The sequence below is a fragment of the Platichthys flesus genome, chromosome 8, assembly GCF_949316205.1.
Source record: "Platichthys flesus chromosome 8, fPlaFle2.1, whole genome shotgun sequence".
NCBI classification, from domain to species: domain Eukaryota; kingdom Metazoa; phylum Chordata; class Actinopteri; order Pleuronectiformes; family Pleuronectidae; genus Platichthys; species Platichthys flesus.
In genome coordinates, this window is record NC_084952.1 from 446873 (window position 1) to 465945 (window position 19073).

The 19073-nt window shown below is 45.5% G+C and overlaps 1 protein-coding gene across 4 annotated transcripts; it reads right to left on the reverse strand.

The window, feature by feature from the left end:
* Positions 1-216: 216 nt before the first annotated feature.
* On the reverse strand, positions 217-17974 carry nfkb1 (nuclear factor of kappa light polypeptide gene enhancer in B-cells 1). 4 transcript variants are annotated; one of them, XM_062393639.1, is made up of 25 exons: positions 17811-17974; positions 16785-16863; positions 16171-16252; positions 13426-13466; positions 12805-12903; positions 8527-8678; positions 8273-8436; positions 7958-8116; positions 7105-7209; positions 6638-6729; positions 6182-6320; positions 5624-5767; positions 5418-5522; positions 5355-5369; positions 5124-5243; positions 4893-5025; positions 4697-4811; positions 4409-4613; positions 3235-3404; positions 3051-3153; positions 2534-2664; positions 2273-2342; positions 1993-2156; positions 1801-1915; positions 217-1724 (listed from the first exon to the last, which is right to left on the reverse strand). In XM_062393639.1, the coding sequence occupies exons 2-25, from the start codon at positions 16821-16823 to the stop codon at positions 1648-1650; spliced, it is 2739 nt and encodes a 912-aa protein (XP_062249623.1). In that variant the 5' UTR covers positions 16824-16863; positions 17811-17974; the 3' UTR covers positions 217-1647. The 4 variants fall into 4 exon arrangements, with proteins under 4 accessions (XP_062249623.1, XP_062249620.1, XP_062249621.1 ...); XM_062393636.1 differs by having other exon boundaries at positions 5355-5522; XM_062393637.1 differs by having other exon boundaries at positions 5355-5522; positions 17753-17974.
* Positions 17975-19073: the final 1099 nt, after the last annotated feature.

Consider the following 19073-nt stretch of genomic DNA (forward strand, 5'->3'; position numbering starts at 1 on the left):
TTAAACTGTAAAATATTTTTTTCTTTGATAACGACAATGACAATGTTGTGCAATATGTGATTCATGACATTTCTTTACTCTTCTTATTTGCATCAATATTGGTCCATATTGTTAAGACTGATTCATATTATTCCAACAACCAATCACTAATAATAGTTTATAAAATGTCAAGAATTGAATATTTAATTTATGTAAAACAAGAACAGACAAACAGTGTGAAGGTTGCATTGTTTTAATTTAAAATCATTGAATCATAAAACACTGACGACAACCGTCAATTATATAAAAAAGTTTTATAAAAAAGACAACCAATGAAAAGCTCCCGTTGAAGTGTGCATAGCTCAGAGAAGATAAATAGCATCTGTTGAACTACCTTTCCCACAATGCACTGGAAGATGGTTCTCTTTGGTTCGAGCAAAAACTAAAGTCCCTTAAGTTCATGTTTACGTTTCAGTGACGAGACAAAAGAAAATGGTTTCAGATGTTTTCATTATAAATCAACTGTAGCCGTTTCATGAACAGCGCCCCCTGCAGCCACATGTGGTGATTACCTCTGTTCGAAGTGTCGAGGTGGTTTCATGCAAATGTCTCAACGTGTTGAGTCGAGCTCACGTTTAAAGTTTCCTGCTGAATCTTGGAGATAAACTCTGGTTTAATAACTTCAGAGTGTTTTGAACTGATCTCAGTTCAGCTGCAGCTGGTTGTGTCTGTGACTCTCAGTCAGTTGTTCTCTCAGGAGGTGGAACCCACTCACCAGAGTCACAAGGAACAGACACAGTTGATTTAACACATAAAAAAACATCTGAACTTTACAATCATGTGAGTCTGAAGCACCAATCTCTCTGCAGACCAGTGGCGGCTGGTTAATACGGGCTCTGGGCTCCTCCCCCTGCGACACCTGAGACAAGAAGCCTGTATTAAAATGTTTCACATAATTATGGTAATATTTTGCTGGTACAACGCTCCCGGTCGACCGTCAGCACCGGTGATAATTCAATATAAATTGTTTTAAAACTATTTGGTTCCTTTCTGTTTACTTCCTGTTGCCGGACGAGAGGATGTGAATGTTGGTCCTGATACTTAACCATGTGACCTGAGGCTGCTCTGTGATTGGATGTTGCCGCTCTCCCTCTTTCTTTACAAAAACAACCCAACAAGACAAAGAGGAAGAAGGATCCTGGTCCAACCTGATTTACAGATTCAGCAGCAAGTGAACCCCCGGAGCTGCTCCTGCTCTTGTTCTGAGGAACAGAGGTGATAACTGGGGTTTCGTCTCATTGCTTCACCTGTTCGATGTTTCAAAGTGTCGGCACGGAGGTACATTGGACAACCACGTTGGTGCGTGACCTAAAATACATTTTACCACCAGCCGCCACTGGTGCAGACGTCCGGACAGAAACGGTCCCGTCAGCAGAGCAGGAATCAGAAAGAGAATTCAAAGTCTCCTGGAAGGTTTTGGTGAATTCCTCTAAAGAGAAGAATATTTACTTTTCTTTCTGAGGAACAAGAATCAGCCGTGGACGTTTTCATCAGTTTCACACATTTCATTTAAAACCTTGGTGAGAAACCTTCATTCCTGGAGACGTCGTGAATGATGAGGATTGTGCTTCTTCTGATGAAGCAGCTGGAGACGGGCCAATCACGTCCTTACGCTGTGGAAAGCTCCACCCCGCTGTCACAGACGCCGCTGTCGATGCGAGCGTCGGCCTTCAGCCGGGACTCGACTGTGGAGAGAAACCACAGGATGACTCATCGTGATGGACACAAACCGGCCAGACAACGATCATGTGATCAGCTCACCGCTCGTCGCCGTTTCCTCAGAGCGACGCAGCGCCCCCTCCAGGATGCTCAGCGCTCTGCACTCTCCTGCTGACCTCAGACCAGCCAACAGGTCACTGACCGTCCCCCCCGAAACCTGCAAGCATCCAGAGGTCAAGGTGTGATAGAGGTCAGAGGTCACACAAGAGAGACGCGTGTGTGTGTGTGTGTGACCTCGTAGCTGTCCAGCAGAGTCTTGGCGGGGGAGGGGCTCAGTCTGAACGCCGTGTTCAGGATCCCAAGGCCGAGACTGTGAGCCAGCTTCTCCCAGCATCCTTCACTCTCCAGGGCACAACACACTTCCTGCTTCACCCCCACATCCAGGCTCGCCAGGTCACCTGACCACACACACACAACGCACACACAGAGTTAGGGAGCGTTGTGATTGGTAGATGTAAAACAGATTCAGCCAATCCCCACACTGGACTCAGTCTGAATGTGTGTGTAGCGCCACCTTGTGGTCGGCTCACGGCTCCGTGAGGAGTTTTGGCTTCGTACTCTTTTCCGTTGAGAAGCTCGATCACCTGGAAACAGACGAATCAGATCAGAGCTCCTGTAACCACACCCACCAGTGATGTCACAGACTGCACATCCTGTGAGTTTCTGTACAAACACATTTATTTAAAACCCGTTCTCATTGTTGTTCCAACAAAACTATTAATAAATTATTACTACTTTCACGATATGAACACAGACATGAAGTCAGCGTGGTTACCTGGCTGGTGGCGGCCATGTTGAGCGGAGTCGTTCCTGGGATGTAGCCTTCGTCCTCGTCGGCCTCGTCATGGCAGCACTCGTCCTCTCTGAAGAACAGCGGCTCGAAGTTCTCTTTGTGCGGGTCGGCCCCTGACAACACAGGAGGCAGGAGCCAATCACAGTTCAGCTCGGTGACCACCGAGGCCCCACCCACACACACTCAACCAACCCTGAGTCAGTGTCATCTGTCATCATGATGACTCCGCCTGTTTTTATCTCATGAAATAACGAATGAAATCCAAACGGATCAGAAACTTGAACAAACATCAGAGAAGAGAACGAGCTGCAATGACATCAACGTCTCCTTTGATCTCTGTAGTTTGGTCCGTGTCCCCTCTGCTCACATGGAGGAGGAGGTTATGAGTAGTACTGCAGCCGGACACCAGGGGGCGATCAGGCTGACTTGGTTTCAGTTTTGGGATCTGTCATGTCGTCCATCTTTATAAACATGAACAGACGGTTGTTGTGTTTCCTACCTGCCGCCACCAGGAGCGCTGTGAGCCTGACGGAGCCCCGCCCTGCCGCCAGGTGGAGGGGGGTGCAGCCGTTAAAGGTGCAGCAGTCCACCTCGGCGTTTCCCTGGCGACAGAGATCAGAGGCTGTGATTCGTCATTAGTGATGTCACTCGTGAGCTGTGCTGTGATTGGATACCGGGGTTACCTCCAGCAGCAGGCAGCCGGCCAGCGACACGTTGTCGGTCTCCGTGGCGAGGTGGAGGGCGGTCCTCCCACAGCTGCGCTCCTGAGCCTCCACGTTGGCCCCGCCCTCCAGGAGCTCCCTGAGGGAAGACAGCTGATTGGCCAGAACAGCCAGGTGGATCGGGCACAGACCTGGTTGCCATGGAGACAATACACACATCAGTCCAGTTTTTAATGTGTTGTACTGCTGTGCGTTGTGTATCTGTGTTGTGTACCTGCTGTGTGTTGTGTGTCTGTGTTGTGTACCTGCAATGTGTTGTGTACCTGCTGTGTGTTGTGTACCTGCTGTGTGTTGTGTACCTGCTGTGTGTTGTGTGTCTGTGTTGTGTACGTGCTGTGTGTTGTGTACTTGCTGTGTGTTGTGTATCTGTGTTGTTTACTTGCTGTGTGTTGTGTACGTGCTGTGTGTTGCGTGTCTGTCTTTTGTACTGCTGTGCATTGTGTATCTGTGTTGTGTACGTGCTGTGTGTTGTGTACTTGCTGTGTGTTGTGTATCTGTGTTGTTTACTTGCTGTGTGTTGTGTACGTGATGTGTGTTGCGTGTCTGTCTTTTGTACTGCTGTGCATTGTGTATCTGTGTTGTGTACCTGCTGTGTGTTGTGTGTCTGTGTTGTATTCCTGCTGTGTGTGCCTGCTGCGTGTTGTGTGTCTGTGTTGTGTACGTGCTGTGTGTTGCGTGTCTGTCTTTTGTACGTGCTGTGTGTTGTGTATCTGTGTTGTGTACCTGCTGTGTGTTGTGTGTCTGTCTTTTATACGTGCTGTGTATTGTGTATCTGTGTTGTGTACCTGCTGTGTGTTGGCTTGTCTGTGTTGTGTACGTGCTGTGTGTTGCGTGTCTGTGTTGTGTACCTTCTGTGTGTTGTGTATCTGTGTTGTGTACCTGCTGTGTGTTGTGCACCTGCTGTGTGTTGTGTACCTGCTGTGTGTTGCGTGTCTGTGTTGTGTACGTGCTGTGTGTTGCGTGTCTGTTGTATACCTGCTGTGTGTTGTGTACGTGCTGTGTGTTGCGTGTCTGTGTTGTGTACGTGCTGTGTGTTGTGTATCTGTGTTGTGTACCTGCTGTGTGTTGTGTGTCTGTGTTGTGTACCTGCTGTGTGTTGTGTACGTGCTGTGTGTTGCGTGTCTGTGTTGTGTACCTGCTGTGTTGTTGTGCTCCATCAGTCCTCTCACTTCTCGGTGTCGTAGTAGAAGCTGGACCATAGCTCCTCCCCCTTCCTGCTGTGACGCCAGGTGAAGAGCTGTGTTGCCGTGGCGGTCGGTCAGCGTGGGGTCGGCTCCGGCCAATAGCAGCGCCTCGGCCGCCTCGCTCTGCTGCGTGATCACCGCCAGGTGCAAAGGAGTCTGGGACACAGGGGGCGGAGTTACTTACACTGCTGTGAACTGCTCTGGTTTTATTTTGAAAGTCTGGCTTCTGTGTGGAGAACCTGGTACAGGTGGTTCCTCAGGTTGAGAACTTCCTCTCCAGGCAGAGCGGACACCACCTGGGTCAGACTCTTCAGCGCCGCCTGCTGGCTGTGGAGGACGGCCAGGTGCAGCCCGCTGAGCAGAGAAACAACACACACTGAACGTTACGATGACAACCTGAGAAAAGAGGAAACGTGCACCAAGCGTTCTACTGACGTGTCCCCGTCCTCGTCCTGTGCCGTCATCAGGGGGCGCTGTGGAGCCAGCAGGTAAACTGGGTCACCGGTTACAGAGAAGTGGAAGAGAGCCTCCAGCTGTCGACTGGTCCCATGGACCCACCGCTCGCCTGCTACACAACACACACACAGACACACACAGGATGCATACAGGAGGTCAGCAGGAGAAACTCACTCATTTGTGTGTCACTGGTCAGTCCTTGACTTTTACCTGTGTCTGGCTCCTCACTGCCCCCCCCCTCCACGCCTCCAGTCCGGGATGAAGCCCCCCCCGCGGCCCCCGAGTCCTGGTGGTCTGGATCGTTGTCGTCCACTGTGTCGCTCTGAGACGCTTTAACACAACGTTCACTTGAGTTCCTGTGTTTTCCTCAAATCTTTCATTTTGATGATTAAGAATAATAACACGTCATGTGATCATCGACTCTGTGTGTCATGTTCTCACCGTGTTGGATGGCTGCTGCTCCTCCTCCTCCTCCCAGACCAGCTGAGTATCCTGTGGAGAAACCTCCTCCTCCTCCTCCCAGACCAGCTGAGTATCCTGTGGAGAAACCTCCTCCTCCTCCTCCTCCTCCTCCTCCATAGTTATAGGTAGTAAAACCCTGGAATGAACCTGAAGGACAAATCAAACACACCGAGACCACAACAGGAAATGAAGCCTGGTCAACAGGAACACTGACGCTCCTACAGACACTGAAATGTTGATGCCATTACCTCCTGCTCCTCCTCCTGCAGAGCCAGGGCCTCCTCCTGCTGCTGGGCCTCCTCCTCTGTACAGACCTCCTCCTCCTCCATGGCCGCTGAAGTCCTGAAAGTTGGGCAAAGTCTTCTGCCTCTTCCTCTGCACCTCCTCCTTGTCTGAACACACAGCGGTAGAGACGATTTGTAGGAAGATGAAGAGTTCAAGTTGAGACGATCGTGTGAATGAGACTCGAGCTCTGACGCAGCTGCCTGAGCTAAGTGCTGATGAACCAGGCTCCTCCCCCGATACCCACAGTGATGCTAACGCTAACAAGGCTGATGACACAGGGCGTTGACACAGCCCCCCCACTCTGATGAGGCAAACTGTAAATTGTAAATCTGGGCAAAACAAATAAAGTTTGACTTGATTGATGTTCACTCTTTTACACCATCTCCATATCTTCTTGTGAGGATTAGCAGCAGTGGTTCCTGCTGAGTTCAGGTGAGTTTGTGTGTTTATAGACCGAGTGGAACTCAGCACTAAGCATTATGGGTAAAGTCAGGGCTGCAGCAGTGACCCGTGTGACCTACCGATGATCTGGGGGTGGTAGGTGAAGGGCTTGGGTTCACTGGTCTCGTTGTCGGACTTCCTCTTCAGCTGGACGAACACGGAGGTCGGCCTCTGCAGGTTCTGGTCTCGGTACTTCGGAGTCTTGAAGACGATGGCGAACTGAGGGCGGGGAACAGGTCACATGGTTACTCTGCACCCGCTGCCTCTGATGATACACACCTCAGATCCTGTGCTTGCTAGATTTTGTTTTTATTCTTCAGTATCTGCATCAGAGTGAAATGTGTCCGTCAATCACAGCAGACGCTGACGGCACCTTGGAGCTTGAAAAGATCAATTTAAAATGAAGGAGCCCCGAAGCTGTTCAAGAAGAAAGAAGCTGCCAGTATCAAATACAGATACCTGTCCTGATAATAAATTAAGCTGAAAATAATGAATTAGCATTAATTGTTGCTAACGTGCTAACTCGTCGCAGTGACCTGTCTGTGGACGTCTGTCGGTGAGAAGTCTCCCAGCGCCTCCCAGGTCACCCCCGAGTCGTCTTCTTCATAGAACCTCACCTGGATATCATCTGCAAGAGAACAGCTCCATCAGACTACAGGTTTCTGCCGGGTTGAAATAGAGAGAAAGAACTCGGGTCTGATGATGAAGACGAGTTCAGGAGGAAAAGCTAGACTGAACTTTACTTTTCACTGTTCATGGAACAGATTCATCTTTTCAGTCTCTGAAGGGTTAGATGTAACTAGGTGATATTTAAGTTGTTGTGAAAAACCTAATCTGCAACACAATAAAATAATAAATCAATAAAAAAAAAGAACTTCCAGCAGGTGGAGCTGTTGGCTCATGGTCTACATGAAGAGAATCTGATGGCTTCAGACTGATGAAGATTATTATAATTATATGAAAGAACAGTCCCGGTCGTTATCCTCCTCCTCACCTCACCCACCTTTCTGCACTTTGTCGCACAGCAGATAAACCTCCTCTCCTCCCGTCACGCAGCCGGCGGTTCGATCCATCCTCACGATCTTCAGGTTGGAGGCGTTGGGAGCCTCTGAAGGGAGGAAAGAAAAGGTCAAACAGCTGCTGTCCAGCTCCGTCAGAGGTCAGAGGTCATGAGCTTCACGGAGACTGAACCTGTTCTCATGTCCTTCAACATGTCAGAGCGACATGAAGACCAATTGACCTGTTTTGAACTCTTAATTCAGATGACTCAGACGTTTGTATGAATAAGACCTGAGTGTTTCAAGAAACACCTTCAAGTGACAGACTGAGTGCAGGAGCTTTTAGTTTTCTTATCCAATCGGGAGTTTTCTTTCAGATTGTTTGATCTCAAGGTTCTGAAGAACTTTTAAAAGTTAGTTTATCATACATCAACTAAAAACAAGATTTAAACATCTTCTTTTGTCCTGATCTCATTCCTGCTCCCCAGAGGATGGAACCTTTAAAATGACCTTTCCTCCAGCAATCACTCAGGACAAACTTCACATGCTCAGCTCTACACGTGTATCATGAATATGTGTCCATGCGTCTGTCTAATACTTTGTGTGGATTATCTGAAAGTGCAGAACTCGAAGCAGGTTTCACTTTCTGAACGGAAGCTGCAGAAACCAGAGCAGCGGGAGGAGGGAAATGAAACCAGGGGAACTGAACCTGACTGAGGTCGGGATGTTATATCTCCACTTAATTAAAAGAAAATGACTATAAAATACAAAAATAATCATATTTTAAAAGATATAATGTTCCAGGACTTCCTCATTTCTGCACTTCAGTTATCAAAGTCCTTTTCAGACATGACTCACTGCTGTCGTAGATCGGTTCAGACACGACGGGTTCCAGGCGTCTGGAGAAACCTCCGTTACTGTCGGGGAGGAACGCCGTGAACAAGAGACGCACCACACTGAGGTCCATCTCCTTAGCCTGAAGAGACGCTGCACTGCTGATCACACTGCGCTGGTGATCTGGAGAGAGGGAGGGAGGGAGAGAGAGAAGGAAAGAGAGGGAGAGGGAGAGAGAGAGAGAGAGAGAGAGAAGAAGAGTTATTACATATGACCAATGAAACCATCACAACAGAAAGTTGAGTTGTTCTGAAAACCAGAGGAGCACAGCGGACGTACCGTGGAGGTCTCGTGGGACTCGAACCTCCCCCTGCAGGGCATCGATCTCTGGGTGGATGGAGACGCCACAGTTGTATCCCATCCTGAACGCCTCGATCATCCTCTCCTCCAGAATCTTCGCCACATTCTTCTTCGTCACATGGAGAATCCCAAGGTTTGGGAAACTGTCAAAACAATACACATGTTCACTATTGTGTTTGTGTGCGTGTGTGTGTGTGTGTGTGTATTTGTGTCGGTCAGTCTGTGCGTCAGACCTGATGGTGGAGTCTTTGGGCTGCAGGTCCGTGATGCAGATTCCTTTGTCACACTGTTTTCCCACCAGACTGTGAGCGTGAAGCTGAGGGAGGCTGGGGAGTGCTGTCACAAGCTGGACCACAACCCGGGCCGGACCCTGGTAGTTCCCGATCTGTCAAACACACACACACAGAGTTCTGGGTTCAAACTAACTCCACAAGGACCTCGAACAACCAAGTCTTGTGTCCAAACCAGATCCACCTCAGCTCTAAAGACCGAGGCTCATCCCTCTACCTGAGGGTTCATGTAGGATCGAGACAGTTGGGTTTCTCTGATCAGATTCAGGACTAGAGACGTTTCCACTGAGGCTCGGTTTTAAAGTAGGAATTGAAATAAAATAAAATCACCGTCCGGTCGATGTTCGTCTCCACCAACCAGAAGAGCTTCAGTCTCTCAAGGTCTTTCTCGGCATCTTACTCAGGTACAATGCAAAGAGGCTTCTCTCTCCAAGATGCATCTATAAAGTATAAAACTTTGACCTTTGAGATCTTATCAGTTCATCTGAAAGTGCCACTGAACGTTGTTACCAAAGTGAATTCACTGGAGGTGGGTTCACACGGGAAAACATCTGCATGTGAGGTCACGGCGTCTCTGACATTTGACCTTTCACCACAAAAAATGTAATCAGTTAATTTGTGAGTTTAAGTGAATGTTTGTAACAAATTTGAAAACTTTGCCTCAAGGTGTTCTTCAGATCTCGTGTTCACAAGAAGTGTGCGGAGGAGCTAACGAGAACATAAAGCCTCTGACCACTAGAGGTCACCAGCAGAGGAATAAACACCAGTCAATCTAAAGAGGAAAGAAGAAACATCATGTTTCCTTAATAACAACTAATAAAGAGACACTGATAAGAACCGTGTTGACGGTGGAAGAGTGAATGTAAACAAAGTGTTCCATCACAAAGCGCTTCATAAATACCAAACCACTTCCTGTACAAACATGATCAACTCAGATGATTTCAGAGTTTATTAAATCTAACAAACATTAAAGCTTCACTGAAACTTAAGAACCAAACTGACTCATCTCTTCAAGCTTCAGTTGATAGATTATGATCTGATCTGTTTACTGTGCTGATTTGCATAAAGTAAATCAAATAGAAAAAATACTGTGTTCCTGTTTCGACTGGGCGTGTGCGTATGCGTGTGCGTGTGCGTGTGCGTGTGTGTATCACTGCAGGTATTTGCCTGCAGAGACGTTGCAACTGCTTCAGTGAATAAACAAGCCAACTTCCTCTTCCTGGGTCTGTCGGCCAATCACAGCTCCCCGGCAGAGAAGCTGAAGAGTTCCTGGAAACACAGCGGCTGCTGGGGTTTGTTTCCTGGCTCAGAGACGTTCTTGGTAAACACCTGAAGTGTGTTGGTTTCTGTCAGTGTGTGATCGGGTGGGACTGAGTCAGTGAGATGAACTTGGGTCAGAGAAGAACTTGTCATTTTGAATGGATTCCTCACAGAATGATTCATGAATCATTAAGTGTGTCTGAGTTTGTTCCACGTTTCATTTGATTTGTTAGTTCTGGATTCACTTTGTAATTCAGGGACTAAAGAATTCTGTTTGACAAACATACGTCCTGTCCTCATCACCTACGTGGGCGGAGTCTACCTATACTTGACTCTGATTGGTTTGTAGACGGCATCTGACGTGTGCGTGTTGTCAGTTGGGGGGGAGGGGGGGGGGGGGTAGCAGTTTTTCTGTTTGAATGGAAAAGATAAATGAAGCTTCATTTGCTGCCATGGTAACATTATGATGATATCAGTAGCAGCATCAGCACTTTCAGGCGCAGTACTCCACAGTAATACAGTACTCCAGAAGTACTACAATACTCCACAGTACTACAGTACTTCACCCTAGTTCAAAGGCACCTAGTGAACGTCCTCGTGACTCAAAGATTAAATCGTCAGAGGTGAAGACTGCAGCTTCTTCTTCTTCTACTATTTTTAATTCTGTCTCTACTTCCTGTGATTGGTCCAAAAGTCCAAACCATCCAAGTATTTTCACTGCAAACCAACAGAACCAGGTTCAGTCTGATCCAGACCCAGAACTCCTCTTCTGCTCTGAGGAACCGTTCACACCTGATGTTCAGGTTCAGACTGAACTGAAGCTCTGAACCAAACCAGGTGTGAACAGTATTGGAGATAAACTCTGGTTGTTAATAACTTCAGAGTGTTTTTAACTGATCTCAGTTCAGCTTCACTCCTCAGCTGCAGCTGGTTGTGTCTGTGACTCTCAGTCAGTTGTTCTCTCAGGAGATGGAACCCACTCAGCAGAGTCACAGAGAACAGACGCTCAGGGAGAGAAGGAGGAAACTCTCTCATGTTCACACTCACACATCAGACTCACTTTCACCAAGCTGCTAGTTGAAGCAAATCCTTCTAAACATCTCAGCTCAGTGATGATACTTAAATCTGTGATTAGTGGGAACACAGGGTTTCATGAACAAGACGCATGTTACATTAAATGATTGATTTTTAATGAGGAGTGGGGGTTGGACGATTCTTTAGTTTCAACAACATCAGATGCGGCTAACGAGGCAGCGAAGGGTTAAGTGTGTCGCTGTCTCTGGGTTAAAGCTTTAATCTGCGCCTGAGACTCAACACCTTCCTGTTCATGACGCAACTCCACTTCCTTCTAATTACATGAGGGGAGCAAATTCCCAACAGACATGAAGCACAGTGGAGGGGGTGTGTGTGTGTGAGTGTGAGTGTGTGTGTGTGTGTGTGTGTGTGTGTGTGTGCTTGGAGGAGGGGGGGTTTGCAGGTCTGGGCCTGCAGAGACTCTTCAAGAGCTTCTTTACCCAAAACCTGACCTTGTTGCTGTCGCGTGGAGACGTCGTTTCTACCGACTCACATTAGATCTGATAAAGCAGAGATCACAGGGAAGTTTGTTCAAATGTTTCTTATCAGTTTGTTTTTAATTAGTTATTAAATGTTAAAGAATCAGGCTAAAACATCATGATTGACAGGTGAGGCTAGCTCCTGATTGGTCGTGTGTGTGTTTGGACCAGAACTCGATACCACGATCACGAGTGACGTCACCACCACAAGATGGCAGCTTCATATCCAAGTGATTTTTGCTTAATTTCTGGGGAAGGTGGAGACGTGTCATTGTTTCTATTTAATTTTTAAAGCATCAGCCAAAACTCCATTATTCACAACAGGTTATTAGTATTCCAATGATTCCTGAGGTAAAAGGTAAAAAAGTGAAATTTGTCAACAAACAGAGCAATAATTCAACTTACGAAGAAAAAAGTTTCTGATAATAATCATATTGTCGAAAAACTATTTTTATTTTAATGATCAAATTATAAATTTCAGGCATAAGATGTAGTGTTAACCTTAAGACCAGTGAAGCTTAAAGCAGAATATAAAGTACGAGCACGTTTCTGATGATTATCATCTTCCTCCTGATCGTTGCTCCACTCGTCCAACCAGAACTTCAGGAGGGGGTTTCCCGTTCTGCTGAATGTGTCTCATCACTTTAAAGAAACTTTGATTTCCTCATCCAGACATTTGACACCAACTGGGTCTGGAGACGTCTCACTGTCTCTGGTGTCTCAGTGACAGTGGACATCACAGAGTGAGTGAAGACGAATCAACCTCAGTGGTGACTGTCTCTGTCTCAAACTAACTCTTTAGTGTTTACTCTGAGGATTACGTCTGTTGGGACGTGTTCATAATTCATATATATATATATATATATGTATTTATCTCTTCCTTCCTTCTTCATACTATATTTTCTCTGTCAAATATTAAATCCTTTTATCATAACTTTATGTCAAGGACAGACGTAGAACAAACTTTTCACTGGAGGTCGTACTATGCATGTTTGATATTTGTGACAAATACAATTTGATTAGGAAATCTGGATTTATCAACCGTTAAATACATTTTCTGAGTGAAGTCAGACAGTGGAGGCAAAGTGTCGGACTGCGGCAGGAATGTGGGGATTTCCCGTCGGCTCTGGTTTGGTCCTAACATGTGGGAGTTCACTCTAAACACAACGACAGCTCAGCTTCTCGCTGGGACAGTGGCACAACAACCAGGAAACTGGATCCACAGAAAACCTCCAAATCTCTTAAATGACATGTTTGACTCCTCATGTTTACGAGTATCTGGTATAAACATGGAACTATGGAGGGAACCGTCAGAGATGGAGATTGGTCGTTTACAGCAACGACCAGCTCAACATAGAAAGTCATGAGGACTCAGGGAAGGAGAGGACCAGCAGACAGGAAGTGTTACCTTGACGGTGGGGTAGGTCTTCCTGTTCTTCTCGCTGGACGCTCCTGGCAGCCCGCCGTGAGACGGACCTTCACACCCGTATCTGAACCGGAAGCCTCGCTGACGGACACACAAAGACGAACCGCTTTGATTTCATGATGACACAGGTAAGTAAACTCTTGGCTCCCCAGAAGATCACCGTTCATTCGCCTCAACGTTTACACAGTTACTCTTTCTATTTTTCGCCTAATGCATTGAATAAAAATAAAGTTCTTGTTTTTAACATCAGTTTGAATCACATGGCTTCACTGTTTACATGAGAATTACAGGCTCTGCCAGCCAGAGCAGTCTCAATGATGATGGAACCAGATCCCCACAAGCATATATACACTAAAACTGTCTGTGAAAATGTAAATACTGTTATTGACCATCACTCTTTATATTTAAAGATTTATTGAGAAACTTTCTTTCTCAATTGGTCTTGGCTTTTTTTTTTCCTTTAATGAACAACTTTAAAAATGTCGTATCAGATCGTATCGATTCCACTTGCAAAGATGGAAATTATAATTTGCTGTTGGTCATAAATCATCGTCCCTGCATCAGTTGCACTCAGTCACACGATTATTCCCTGGTGATGTTTACCTGCTTCGGCTGCTCCAGGATCTGCAGGAACGGTCCGTCCGCTGAAACAGACACACAACGTCACACGAACCGTCAACACATTCAGGGTCAAGAGCAACTCAACATTATTTATATCAAGTTCCTGATTGACCGATTCATCCGTTTACTGAATCTCAAATATAACGATTTTCTGCTATGTTTTTTTCTTTTATTCATAAGCATCTGAATGGTCTATTAACAATAATCGAGTTACCATCTTCCTGAAGGTGACGCTATGAAAAAGGTCATGGGGCCATTGACATCTAAGAGGAGATGACTCAGAGAAGGTTCCCTTCACTTCCAGTCTTTGTGCTAAGCTAAGCTAACTGTCTTCTCTCAGAGGGAGGTAACCGAGTCTGGAGACGACAGAGGACAGGAGGCGTGGCTTGTATGTGGGCGTGTGCAGGAGTAAAATAAACATCCATCACATTTTATTTGTTTCCTCTCATATTCATAAATCCCAGTTTGTCTCAGATGTTAACAAGGATCAACTTCCTGTTCTTAACTCAACAAGAGTCAAACAGAAACTTGTGATCAGTGAATGAAGCTCAGTCCCATGTGAGGATCCTCTCCAAGGACACACACTGATGCTGATGGAACTGAACACAACAACACAACAACAGGATTCACTACATGAGAAGAACCAGTTTGTAACATTGATGTGCGACACAGTGACTGCGGCTCTGTGGTAAACATCAGACTCTCGGACCACGGCCTGGTTAGCCTGCTAGCCTGTTAGCCTGCTAGCCTGTTAGCCTGCTAGCCTGTTAGCCTGCTAGCCTGTTAGCCTGCTAGCCTGTTAGCGTTCATCTTCCTCCATCATCTGTCAAACCAGCCCCCGGCTCAGGCCTGTCGTGGTTCGTCCTCAGGGGAACACGTGGATATTTCTGCCATCGTGGTCGTGTTGTGATTTTCACCTGAACATCTTTACTTCATTTCACAGAGAGGACACAAACAGGGAAGTGAGACTCACCACAGACAACTGATACTCACACGTCATGAAACTCCTCTTTCACTTTAACTTCATCCCTTTTGATTTGTTTTATATTAAAACACGGAGTGAACATTCGTTTTCCAGACAGAGAGTGTGTTTCCTCAACATCTGTTTAACCTTTGAGATCAAAGCAAGAAGCCAAGATTCATGAGCCCGCAGTTCACTATCACTCCTGGTGTTTAGTTCAGTCCATGTTTCTTTATACTTTGTCAAAGTGTCTCTATTAAAGCAGCTGGATTAGGTTTAACTCGCCTGTTTGCAGTGAAGCCGGTAGTTAACAGACAACTGCCACTGAATCACTGAGCTACCGAAGGAAACGTAATAACATGAAGCTTCTGCAGTTACACAGAGAATCTGAAATGATTTAACAACTTTACAGCTCTGCCATTAATCCCAGAGAGACGTGTAATATTTACATGTTACATGTTTGACTCAGTGGAGCTCACACCTCCACCAACAGGCTCCTTATGAAACCACATCTACGTTCACTGGATCCACCAAATCCCACACTCATGAATATCATTCCTCTGAACATGTCTGATTGCTTTCATCAAGATCTGTGACGCCACCTCGCATCAACTTCAGCTATTCAGGCCAGCCCCCCCGTTCTCTGTCTCCACCAACCAAAGCAGTCTCCGTCACATACTTTTCTTTCCAGACTCATATGAAGTCTTGAACATAAAATCATTAGTGCTGTCAAAAGATTAAAATATTTAATCGCGATTAATCACATTTATGTCATAGTTAACTCAAAATTAATCGCGAATTTGTATCTATTCTTTATGTCCCTTCATTTATTTTTTCCCCATCATTTTTTTTTTTTAATGCTCTATCAACATGGACAAGTGGATTGGCTTGCTTTGTGCAAATGTTTCATTTTATTGAAAAACAACTTTGCCAAACAGGGCGGTGCAAAATAAAATTATAAAGTGCACATTTCAGGTGAACAAGGACTCTTATTAAAACAAAAAGTGAGAGCCGGTCAGACTGGAGACAAACACAGATACTGCAGCTCGGTAGAAACCAACTGCAGCTTCTGCTCTGATCGAGAAGCTGAGGCGCTGATCTGTGATCAGCTGAGACCAGAGAAACTCTGTGTTTTCACTGTTTCCATAGTTAAGAAGCAGTGAGTCACTGAGCTCTGATCTCACTGTGTCTCTCTGAGCAAGTGCACGGGGGCAGGGGGCGGGGCTACGGGGCGCTATCTGGAACCACACAAACACACACACAGACGCACACACACACTCGCCCGCTCCTTGTACTTCATGACGGCCTGATACGATGATGTTTTTAAAAATTATTGTGACTTAGTCAACCACCAACATGCAAAAGCGTGTTTCACACGGCGAAAGCGTGAGAGTTGGCAGCTCTGCGTTAATCTCCCGATAAAAAAATGAACGGCGTTAAAATGGGTTTGCGTTTACGCCGTTAATAAAGCGTTAAACTGACAGCACTAAAAATCATATAATGTTCAAGAAGCTAAAAACATGATTTAGGAAATCACCAGAACCTTCAACCTCCAAAATCAAATCTGTTAATTTGTGAGTCAAAGCTTCGATTTGACCGGCAAATTCTTATCACATCATCCTTTGTCTAGGTGAACGTTTCTTTGAAGAAGAAATTCCCTCAATATCGTGTGAGTCAGAATGGAGCAGACCAACAACCTGAAACCCTCCGTGCTGCCGTCGAGGAGGAATGACAACCCAGCGGTGAGGTGTAGAAGTGAGACTCACCTGTCCTCAGGGACGTGGTCTGAGACATGGCAGCAAAGGGCTGGAACTCCCACGTTGGATCCATGATCATGGTGTCGAAGATCTGCAGCAACAAGAACATGAACCAGTTTGAAACCTGCAACCACTAAGATCTGAAGACAGAATAACATGAACTGTCCAAACTGATGCTGTTCATAATAATAATAATAATAATAATAATCCAACAAATCTGACACAACTCCTCCTCCTGGAACATTTGCCATGCTCGCAACTCTTTTCTTTCTTTAACCTGTTTTTATGAGATTAAAAGTCACAGTGATTTAAATGAAATAATCTTTCAACAATGTTAACGTGAGGTGAGTCTCAGTTTGCTTTGCACGGTTCCCTCTGTAGGATCGACCTGCTGAAGTACACCGGATTAATCAGTACTTTTACTTTTACACAAGTATCTGTAAAGAATGTGTGAACTTTGACTTCCTCTGGACACTGAGGGAACATCGACTGGATTTAAAAGAAGCAAAAGACGGAACATGTCGGTGCACCAGAGATCCTGTAGATTCTGTATGAAGTCAATATGACTGTGAGTGACACACACTGAACAGGGGAATCAAACCTACGGTGTCAGGTGAGTTTACCTGGTTGTTAGAATGAAGGTAGGGGTCGTCTCCAGCCATCGTGTCTGCAAAGGGCCCCGGGGCCCTCAGGAGCTGGAGTCTGAGGAACATGTGACATTTATCATTCAATAATAACATTATTCTTATTGAGTCTAATTTATGACTTTTATAAAACATGACACAGAAATGAGGTGAGAGTTTAAACTTGAATGATAAAGACTAAATTCAAAGTTATTATTGGTTTTATTGATATTTCTTTATCGATCACACTTGTTGCTGTTTTCTATGGCGCGTTCCCGCCCCGGTCTCACGTGAACGCGCCTGTGTGAAGCATGCTAGCTCCGCAACTAACACCTAAAAGCTAACAGCTAAAAGCTAAAAGCTAACACCACCGGACGGTTTGTAAGTGAACGGTTGTTACGGAGTAACGTGTCTGTAGAGCGGACAACGACACGGTTCAGATCCGAGTTACCGGAGGGGGGGGGGGGGGCGGCTAACAGGAAACCAACAGAGGGCTAACAGGAAGCTAACCGACTACACAGTCTGCTATGAAGTGTATATCCTCCAAATTCATATGAATACACACACACACACACACACACACACACACACACACACACACACACACACACACACACACACACACACACACACACACACACACACACACACACACACACACACACACACACACACACACACACACACACACACACACACACACACACACACACACACACACACACACACACACACACACACACACACACGTTAAAACGCGACTGTCTGAACCGAAGCAGCGAAGTCACAGATCTGAAGGATATTAAACATGAAGCTCAGTTCGCGGAGCTGAAGAGGAAGTGATGTGTGGTTACCAGCAACTAGTTAGTCTGCTTCACCTCCTCTAACCCGCTTCACCTCCTCTTACCCGCTCCTCTAACCCGCTCCTCTAACCCGCTTCACCTCCTCTAACCTGGTTCACTTCTCACCTGGCTAACTAGTTACCGGGCTCACTAGTTACCGGCTGACGGCTGGTGACGTAGTTACCTGGTCACCTGGTTAGGGCGAACACTCGAGTCTCTTCAGCGCGTCACGTGCAGCAGCGACACTTTGTGAAAACATCATTTAATCCACGAGAAGAAAAGACAAGCTCGAGCCGCGGAATCGAACATGTGACGACACACTTTGTGTCCTGCACACCGGAATTTCCCTCTGACGTCACACCGCTACAAGGCAGCGACAAGGCGAAGAGATCTCACTCCGACGACAAAACGCTTTCCCGCAATAATAATAATAAGGAAGTCCTGCCTACGGAAGCCGACAGCTGCCCGGGAAAGAGAGAATAGAGAAGAAACGTTCCTCAAACCATTTTCAAATAATCTGTACCAACTTGAAATTCTGAGATTAAACATAAACATTTGCAAATCAAAATCTCAAAGTTATGTGATTGAATAATTCAAATGATCAGTTGTGAGAAATGAACTTTATATAATAACAAATTTTGGAATTTAAAACAAACCTATAATTAAGTGATTAAATAAAAACAAAATTGTGGTTACAACTTGAAAATGATGAAAGGAAACTCTTAGATAGAAATTAAATATATTTTATAGATTGTGACTTTTGACCTCAGTGTGTGTCTGTTTGTCTGCCCACAGGTCAAAGGTCAGAATCAAACGTCATATCGACTCAGTCGGAGATCTAAGTTTCTTCTTCACGTGCAGAGTGACTCATCTTCTCTCTTATAAACGATCTGTGGCCAGGGAAGTTGTGTTCCTTGTGCCCCCTGCTGGCCAAACGAGGAAACACCACAGGGACACAATTACAATCATATTTCAGTTCCATTAAAAACGTTAAAGAGTCAAAGTTTTTATTGTCTCTCAGAAATGTGAAATATTCCTTCTGCCTGACGTCACGCCACTGCCCTGTGCTTCCTGCACCTGATAGGTTAAAACCAGAGGACAATGTCCCACAAATACATGAGTGTGTGTGTGCATGTGTTTGGGATAAATAAATGTATCTTAGTATCTTTTAAAGTTTCCACGAGACAGTTAACAAACTCAAATGAAAAGATGTATTTTAATATGATTTAACTACGACTGAAAATTAACCTCAGCCCAGAAAGTCAATGATACATTGATGATGTGTTTAAAACTTATTTTCCTTTGTTCTGAAAATGTCAAATCCATCGTCTTCGAGACACAAACGTGGAGAAAATTAAAGTTTTTCTTCTTGCGTTGATCAAATTTAAATGATGACCTTAAAGATATCATATCATAATCATATTTCACAGGATCAGTGAAAAGCTTG